This window comes from Cryptomeria japonica, chromosome 2 (genome assembly GCF_030272615.1).
Source record: "Cryptomeria japonica chromosome 2, Sugi_1.0, whole genome shotgun sequence".
Lineage (NCBI taxonomy): Eukaryota > Viridiplantae > Streptophyta > Pinopsida > Cupressales > Cupressaceae > Cryptomeria > Cryptomeria japonica.
The window spans coordinates 77,715,777-77,725,995 of NC_081406.1; the positions used below are offsets into that span (position 1 = coordinate 77,715,777).

Sequence of the window (10,219 nt, forward strand, 5' to 3'; positions counted from 1 at the left end):
GCATTGATGGTAACACCAAAATGGCAATACCAAAATCTCATCAAAAGCTCATCATGCAAAAGTGAATGCTCACCATACACAACTGTTAGAGTTCAAGTTATGACTGTTGTACTAGATCTTCTATGCTCGTATCCTTCTTTGCTTTACTTCTCCCCTTATCAGTGTTCTTATCCCTTTTTGCATTTCTTCTCCTCCTTTGATGATAATTCCAAAGGTGCAAAGTATCAAATTCATCTTTTGTTTCTCTTGTTTTCTCCACATTTGTTGCTCTTGATTTCTTCATCTCAACTGCTCCCCCTGAGGAGTACCCCACTTCTCATCAATCCATAGTGAAAGACCTTCAATTACTCCACTAGATTGATGCTTCAACAACATCTTAGTTGACCTTCGGTAGGGGTATAACCCCTAGCTTGTCACTGAGATATTCAAAGGTAGTCTTAGGCAATGGCTTAGTGAATATGTTTTCCAACTGCTCCTTACTTGACACATGCTCCATCTTGACTGTCTTTTCTTAGCACTCTCTCTCTTAGAAAATGATACTTCAATTCAATATGCTTTGTTCTAGCATGCAATATCAGGTTCTTTGAAATACTTATTGCACTTGTATTATCACAATATACCACCACCTGTTCTGTCATAGTCTCCTTGAAGCCTTCCAATACATGTCTCATCCATATAGTTTTTGTACAATTCATGGATGTAGCTACATACTTTGCTTTTGCTATAGACTAAGAAATACAACTCTATTTCTTACTAGTCCAAGATACTAGTCTTCCTCCTATAAAGAATGCACCACCAGTTGTTCTCTTTCGGTCATCTACATTACCTGCCCAATCAGTGTCTGTGAATACCTTCAAAGAGAAATTGCCTTTGTAAGGATACCATAATCCATAAACAATAGTTCCTCTAAGATATCTGAAAATTCTCTTTACTGCAACCATATCAGTATCTTTAGGATTATTCTGAAATCTAGCCACTATACCAACTACATGAGCAATATCTGGTCTGATATGAACAACAAAGTGTAGTTTCCCAATCATAGATCTATACACATTTTTATTCACTAGATCTGAATCATCTTCCTTTCATAATCTGCAACTAGTAATCAAAGGGGTTCCAACTGGCTTATAGTATTCCATTCCAAAGGTTTTCAATACCTCCTTCACATACTTGGACTGACTGATAAAGATGCCTCCTTTCTTCTGTTGGACCTGTAAACCAATGAAAAATTTGATCTCACCTATCAGAGACATTTCAAACTCCTTTTTCATTTCTTCTGCAAAAGATAAACTCATGTCATCATTTCCTCTAAATATGATATCATCTACAAATACTTTTGCAATCAATAACTTATCTCCTTCTATCTTCAAGTAAATGTTGTTGTCCTCACTGGTTCTCTGAAATACAATCTTTATTAGGTGTGATTGAAACTTCTTTCATATCATGCCCTTGGAGCTTCCTTTAATCCATATAAAGCTTTATGTAGTTTGCATACCATATCCTTGTCTTCAGTCAATGCAAACTCATCTAGTTGTTCAATATAAACTTCTTCTTCTAGAATTCCATTAAAAAATGTAGACTTTACATCCATTTGGTAAACCTTGAATCCCTTGAATGCAACAAATGCAAATAGCATTCTAAATCCTTCAAGTCTAGCAACCGGTGCAAAGGTTTCTCCATAATCCTCACCTTCTTCTTGTGCATATCCTTTGCAAACTAGTCTAGCCTTGTTCCTACCCACTTCACCATCTTCATTCAGTTTGTTTCTAAACACCCACTTAGTACCAATCACATTTTTGTTAGTTGGTTTGGAGACAAGTGACCAAGTGTTGTTCATCTCTATTTGATCAAACTCTTCATTCATAGCTTTTATCCAATCATCATCCTTAAGAGCTTCTCTTATTGTCTTCGATTCAACTATGGAAATTAGACAAGCACTTTCTCTAATCTTTCTTCTTGTTTGAACTCCAGCATTCCTATCTCCAATTATCTGATCTATTGAGTGATTCAACTTTACATATCTGGGTATAACTTATTTCCGTATAGAAGTCTCTTCTTGTTCTTGTTCTTCATCTTCTTCATCTACTAGTTGAGAAGTATCCTCCACAATGTTCTACTCCTGGCATCATTTTAAACTTTTGGTTCTATGATCACTATCTTTTGTTCTTCTATTGCATCAGATTTTCTCATACCATTCAGATTTCTTTGCAACTAGGGTTTCTAGTGAGAATGCTCTTCCACAATCTTCACAATCTGCTATCAACTTTGTCAAAGCAGCAATCAAAATCTCTTCTATGTTTTTTTTGCTCTCTAGATGTGCTCTAAAAATGAGACTGTAAAACACCTTTATATTTCCTTTTACTAAATCGATTGAACATACCCTAATTAATGTTCAACTCTAGAACTTGATACCAACACATGTATATCACATTCAATTTACCGGTTTGAGATGTAACCTATTCAAAATCACTCCATAACATCATATAGCATCAAAATATGTAGATTTGACTTACTGCACACCATATAGGGGGTCCGAAAATGTATCTGACAATATGTTCCCCCTAAGCTTCATCATAGCTTAGTTTACCGGTGAAGGATTCTCCACACCAAGTGAAGAATTGGAGTCCTTCGATGGTTTCTCCTCACTTTTCTTCTTCCATATCTTATTCATCTCACTTCTATTTTATTCCACATCTACTATCTTCTTTCCTTTCTGGTCAACAGATTGATTAAATGGTTTGTTCACTCTAGCTTTGCAAAACTTTTCAAGATGTCCCAGTTTGTGAAAACAGAAACATGCCATTTCAGATGCGCTCCAGGGTCCAACATTGCCTCTACTAGTTCTTCTTCAACAATTCATAGCTACATAACCATAGTTGTGAAAGATTGAACATGTCACATTCCATCTACTCTCTATTTCATATGGACTAGACTGGTTCACATAAGGTCTTTGCCAAGTAGGGTTCCTCCGGTCATTGTAAGATCTCTGCCATTCACCATTAGACCTCTGACCCATTTAAGATCGCTGATTGTTCACTCTTGAACTGCACTAAACAACTTTGTGCTCATACTTGTTGCAATTGAAGCAATATCCATTAAAATTACTAGGCTTTTATCCTTCATATGCATTAGGTCTATATCCATCAAAAGTACTGGATCTACTTCTACAAACATTTACAGTATGACCTACCTTATGATAGTTAAAGCATATTGGTTTGTAGGTTCTCTTACTGGTTTTCTTCTTGGTCTTTGGTACAAATTTGACTTCATGCATGGTGACCTTGGTGCCAGATGGCTCTCCTTGTTCAAAGGTTGTGTATCCCAAGCCATGTGTATCTTCATTTTGCCTTTGTGACTAAATATGCTCATCAAGCATAGCAGTGCTCTTGGTGAATTTAGCTAGTAACTCATTTGCATCATCCAACTCCTTGGTAAGTTTCTCATTCTTCTTTGTAAGACTTTCTCTAAGAGACATAGCCATGTCTAGATCAGCTTGTATTTCCTCTTTTTCCTCTTTTTCCTCTTTTTCCTCTTTTTCCTATTGAATATGTACATGCAAGGTACTAATCTCCCAGTTCAACTTTAAGATCCCATCCTCTTTATCTCTTATTGTTTCTTCAGTTGTCCTTTTGGCTTCCAACTCTTGGCTCATCCTAATGATAAGGGATTCCAACTCTCTTCTTAGATTTGTCTTATCATCATTCATCTTTTCCACCTCATTAACCAAGGCATCAATGTTTTTTCATCAGATGAACTATTTTCACTGAGTTTCAACAACTATCCAGCCACCTCTTTTCTCTTATCCAATGAAGCTTTATATTTGACCTTTAATTCATCATAGGCTTCTTCAGATTCTGCAAGTTTGCGTGAAAGCTCTCATTTACTCATTAAACCTTCCCCCATGTTGGCCTTAAGAATCTTTACCTCAAGTGGTTAAGCTTCTGCACAAAGAGGACCTAGTACTCTAATACCAATTTTTATAATGAGGATCCGGTAACTACTGAGAGGGGGGGTGAATCACTACTTAAACAAATCTGATAATAAATAATAAACTAGTACCGATAACTACTCAAACAGTCCTTTAAACTGATTTATCAAACCATTCACTTAAGTGTTCATCAATATGCAAATAAAGTAATGATATCAAATCAACACATCAACAATGCATCACCACATGAACATAGAGATTTTTCACATGGAAACCCAAATGGGAAAAATCATGGTGGGAATTAGCGCCCAAAAAATATTTGCACTCTTTCAGAATGTGCCCGGTTAAAGCCCTAGCCCGGTTAGAAGCTTTACAATATGCCCGGTTAAGAGCAAACCATGTTAGGAGTCACCCGGTTAAGGGATTTCGCCTTAGCCCTATTAGGTGCACTACCTTGTTAGAGGATTTTAAACTCAACCTAATGAGCTGCCTAGTCAAGGGATTTTACAAATAAGACCTGTTAGGATCTACTTGGTTAAGGGATTTCAAAATGTTGTAACTATTAGGGAGCAATAGGAAAATGATCTGATCACAACACTTCCTTGCTTGCTAGTACAGATATTTTTCAACTTATTTATGCTTCTCACATGCAAACTCTTCAATCCGGTTTGGCACACTCTTCTTCTCAAATCACCGACACCAAAATCTCTTCACAAACTTGACCTAAATACACTTTTCAACTAGGTCGGTTACATAACCCTAACCACATTTAAAATATATTGAATTTATATTTACAGATCATTCAAGATCATCGCAGATCATTACAACAAATTTCAAGACAATTTCCACTATTGAATTATCACTGCACATCACCACACATTGATTTGATAAGCCATCAAACCCTTGTCACATTCTGCTAAGCACTTTGTTGTTTCCCAAGAAATATGATCCTTGTACGTGCTTAAATACAATCTTATCATCACACACAGTTTATAACATGTCATCACTAGGTTATGAACATGATAAGATCCACCACCAAACCATAAATCATTACCGATTAAAGATTTGTTTCTGGTATGCAATCTTCTTCACAAAATTTATGACAATAAATCATAACTCACTCAATATAATGAATTTGTTGATGCAGTTGCAATCATAGACTTATGCCAATGTCATAAACATATATTGCACACCACAACATCTAACTCTTCACCAATCATCTATACCACTGTCTTGATCATCGAACTATTCTTGTTTACCTTGTTGTAAATCGGTTTAGCAGTTTTGTTGTCTAACACATTCCTCTACCGGTTAGGCTTTACCGGTACGCCTAGATGACTTAGATGACTCAACAAACATGGTTGCCATTAATGACATCACAAATAAAGTCATCAAATAACTTACAACTATATCATCATCATATAGCCAACAATCTCCATCAACTTTACCAATTTTACCAACTTTACTAGTTATGCCAACAATAACTTTACCATTTATCTTCTCATCTCATCATCATCTCCATATGCCAATAATCTCCTTATTATTGTCTTCATCATATATGCCAACAATATCCCAATAGGTGATTCATTACTTCATAGAATATTAGGTAGTGAATCTTGAGATGATTTATTGTAGAACATTGATTTTTGTTGAGGACAGAATTGGGGAAATTTAACATCATCTAGTTTGTTCTATTGGAACAAGTAATATAGAATTAGAGTAGAGAAGTGTTATCCATATAGCAATCTATATATATGTGTGCATTATGAATTAATGTAATTGACAAAATGACATAAAATAACATGTAATCCATATTTTTGTTATGCATAAAATAACATCTAAAATTTGTATTGATCATAAACATAGTCTCAAAATAGAAAATCTTAGTTTACACAATATTTGTATTCAACTTTTTTGTATTACAAAGAATATTTTTTATCACATTGGTTTTATTTTGAATTTTCTAACCGTTAACATTTAATACTCATAGTAGATGTTGACCTTTTGTAGATGATTTTTTCATGCATCACTTCTTTGTAACAGATTTATTTTTAGAAAACTTGGAAATAAACTAGCATATGTAATGTAAATCAACTAAAAAATATAAGTTGGAGAAGGACAAATCTCTTTTTGTGCTATGATTGTGAAGTGTCCACCTACAAACCAAAAAGGTTTAGATGAGTTAGTTGAGAAAGATATTTTTAAGACATACTATCGAGTGAGGAATGGAAAATTAAATTGAAATCTAATGTGAAAGAGATTGGATTGATATTTTCATACCTTATTTTTATAGTGAAAGTAATTGTAACCAAGACTCGGGCTCTATTTTTTTCTAATAATTGTGTATGGATTATTTTTTATTGTAGAGTAGTGTTAAAAAGAGAATGTTGGTGGAATACAAAGAGTATTTATTGATTCCACTCTTGATGTAGTTGTGAATGTTAGTTCATGTCTCTCTATTTTACCAATATCAGTTGTTTCCTTCTTTGGTGGTAAGTCTTGGGATTTATGTATAGTAATTTTGTTTACCAATGTGGATAGTGGTATTTTCCTATCATCACCTAGTAATACAATTATTATAGATAGATTTTTTGGTTTATTTTATTTCCATGGTGGCCCATTGTAGTTATGAATCCTTTGTACAATGCACATTGGAATATCTAGTGGTTTAGATCCAAGATTGTAAATAATATCAACAACCTCCCCAAGAGAATCATTTACAAGTATCGCTTGTTTCCATAAGTTTCGTGTTAGCATGATTCGTTGACCTTTTCATAGTAGGAGTTCTTTCTGAAGGTTGTCATCATTAGCTTTAATGGTTGATTTTGTTTTTGTGCTTGTTTCAATACTTATTGAGATTGAAAAATTTAGTAGTTTTAACATTATTTTTTAGTGTAGTCTCATTAAATAATTTGTAGAAAAAGAAAGGTTCATTAAGTTATCAAATTCTTCTCTTTTAACTATTGCATGCAATTTTTTTGGTAGTTCATTAACATTCCCCCATCTTGTCTTTTGGTTTTGCATTACATATTTTTTTTAATGTTACATGAAAGTGTTCTTGAGTTGGAGTGTCATGTCTCATTGATGAAACATTATTTGTAATGTATTAATTGTAATAAATTGTTTTCATAAATCTTGGCATTTGAGTGTGATGCATAGATACGTTTGTCCATAATAGGTGGTAGTTGCGCTAGATCACCTATTAAGATTATGGATACTCCACCAAAATAGAGTTGAAGGGAGTTGGAACTTAAAATACCTACAATCTATAATAAGTCCTACCTTAATATTTGTACTGGAATACATCGCTAGATCTAGGTGTTTATCCCCCTCTAGGAATGCAAAGTATGTATTTTTTAGTGTCCATTACATTCTGCCATCAAACCATTGGATGCATCTAGATGTGTACCTAAATGATAATGCATTTTGCAATTACCATAGAGTTAATGGGAATGATACTCAATGTTGCATATAAATAAAGTATAAGATACCACTTAGTCTAAATAACAATGACAACCAAGTTTTGCAATTTGCAAGTGCAAAAATCATTTTTGCAATAAAATATCATTTTTACATGTCTAAAAATTAATCCACAAATTAAAAGATCAATTTCATAACTATAGAATTTAACTAGAATAGAGAACAAATCATCTTTCACAAAAAAAAATATCATATAAATTATTTAATACAATACATAACAAAATATTCTATTATCACACAAAAATAAATTTATTATTTTTATATATCATTTTAAACAGAAAACTTATATTTAATTACAATCTAAATTCATTAGTCTAATTATATTTTATTTATACTTTGATTTTCCTTAAATTATATCACCATATCAATTCTCAGTAAGAAAGCATTTATTTAAGCATTGGTTTTCCTTAAATTACATTACTATATCAATTCTCAATAAGATAGCATTCGCATGCCATAAAGGAAATGCACACATGAAGTACTCAGCAGGTATCACATTCACAGAGGCGAATTAAGCTTGAGGTTAATTTATTTGGAAGCTGTAAGGCGTGTAAATGTCAAGCAAAGACGAAGTTGGAGCAATTAGTGTTGGAGGCGAGCAACGATGAGCTGAAAAAGAGCTTAAACTCTATCAAGTCGAACTGCAGCAGATTGTCCTGCAACTGATGACTTCCGACCAAAATCGATTCAGTGGAGTATTTCCCTGCGTCTACGAAAGCCAGACACATTACTCCGTCCTTTACATTAACCATAGAATTGACCCCATGAATCCTCCAAAATACATACTCGTTATCCAGAACCAGATCGATCACAGGCACAGCGGGTCCAGTTTTAGTGGAGCCCACCGTTGTGGCATCGAAGCAGGCATCAAAAGGCTTAACGGACTCCACGCGTGAGATGCCCATCTCCTCTGCTTCCCTAACAAAGCCGTCACGGATGGCGGTGTAGATGGGCGTCGCAGCCTGCGTGTATGTCACCACGGTGCTCAGCTTAGTTCCTCGGCTGCCCTGCAAATTCAATTTCAGTTGCTCTGCATCAATGGGCAATCTCTTTCCGTTGATCTCGATGCTCTGAACATTAAGGTAATATTCCCTGGGGTACCTGGGAGTGAGGAGGAAGGTGTAGTTCAGTTTGATGTATGGGTATTCCTTGTCTGGACCGCGGAGGTAAGGCGGGCCACCGAAGAAGACGGCTCCGGGAGCGTCACCGGCTGGTAAGCAAAGCCCGAATTTCCGATCTAATTCGAGAGCCACATTGAGCTGAAAAGGCAGAGCCAGCCACCCCCGGTTCAGTCCCGCCATTCCCATCGCCCCCTTTGCCAGGCCCTGCAGCAAACTGGACGGGGCGCAGGCAAAAGCGAATTGGGGAACGACTATTTTGGAGGCCAGGGATGCCCTCTTTCCATCGCTGGGATACAGTGCAAATGTATCTTGAGAGAGTTCTGCATTAAAGATCTCTCTCACTCCATTCGTTACCACTTCCTGGCATGTATCGTTTCTGCATGATTTTGGTCCCGGGGGAATGTTGGAGCAGTCTCCGCAGCCGAAGATGGCAGATCCAGAGGCCGTGCAGAGAGGAGTGCGACAGGGGACGAAAAGATAGGTGGAGGATTGGTAGGCAGCGGTTTTGCAGTGGAGCCACAGGAAGTCTCCTGCCAGATCTATGACCACTCTGTCTTTCCGCAGGGGAGTCTTGTGCTCGAATTCCATTACATATTGGAGGGTTGTGGGATCCTTCCACAGTGGAGCAGCCATAGTGATTATCCGGGTTGTAGAGCTTGGTATTGAAGAGGCCCAGTACAGAAAGAAAAAGAAGAGCACGGCAAGGCAAGTCATTGTGGATTGAGAAGGTGCAGAGCTGCATTATGGGAATGATCATATCAAACAAGTTGTAATAAAGATGTTGAAAATAGAGTGTAACCCATTGATCCCGATCACAAAATCAGAGAGTTCATCATTATATCTTATCAAATACTAGTGGGAATCTATTAGTGGCACACTTAAATAGCTAAATAATTTAAAAAATCAGATTGCCTCTTCGGTTTCCTTTCGGATCTTCCCAATCAGGTGGAAAAGGCTAAATGTAGAGAGTTGAGAACACGTCCTCCCACTCAGCTGGATATATGAGAGCGCTACACTGTCTAATTTTAATTCACAGTTCGGTTCCTAAAGACAGCTTTCACAAATTTGAAGAAAAGAGACGTGTTACAAGGACGATGAATGAGCTCTAACTAAATAAATGCAGAGCGGAATTACGCAATTGAAAAATTGAAATTTAGAAATGGGTTTGATAATTTAATAATAAATGTGATATTTATAAATAGCTGTTATTTAGTAGTATAGTATTATTTTTAATAAATTTAGCATGACCACTGTCAAGAACATTAAACTTATAAAAAAGATGGCCATCTAATTCGTGAAGGTACTTTTAGAAGGACCAAAAAAAAAAACAGCCACCCCCATTTTCTTCTCCATCTAGTGGTTATGCTATCATTTAGTCATTTCCTCATTCTTCACTTGTCACTAAAAATATGCTTCTTTTCTCCTCCACTCCTTGCATCCCTTAGTTCAAAGATATAATTATGTTGGATAGATAGAGAAAGGTTAGAAAGAGGAAAGAGCCACATGTCCCTTCCCCTTTTCCTATCTCTTATTCTGCATCCCACTATCACTCTCCCTCGTTTTCTCCTTCCTTTTCTAAACTACTTGTCTGTGAGTCTATCTCCCCTCCCCACCATTCTTCTCCTCGAACAAATTTTCTTGATTCACTTCTCCATCTTATTGCTCCCATCATAGAGATGGATCTCCTTCT

The 10,219-nt window shown here is 36.0% G+C and overlaps 1 protein-coding gene across 1 annotated transcript; it reads right to left on the reverse strand.

Annotated features, from left to right (window-relative positions):
* Positions 1-7,862: 7,862 nt before the first annotated feature.
* Positions 7,863-9,255, reverse strand: LOC131070738 (probable aspartic proteinase GIP2). Its single transcript, XM_058006354.2, has one exon. The coding sequence runs from the start codon at positions 9,241-9,243 to the stop codon at positions 7,966-7,968; it is 1,278 nt and encodes a 425-aa protein (XP_057862337.2). The 5' UTR covers positions 9,244-9,255; the 3' UTR covers positions 7,863-7,965.
* Positions 9,256-10,219: the final 964 nt, after the last annotated feature.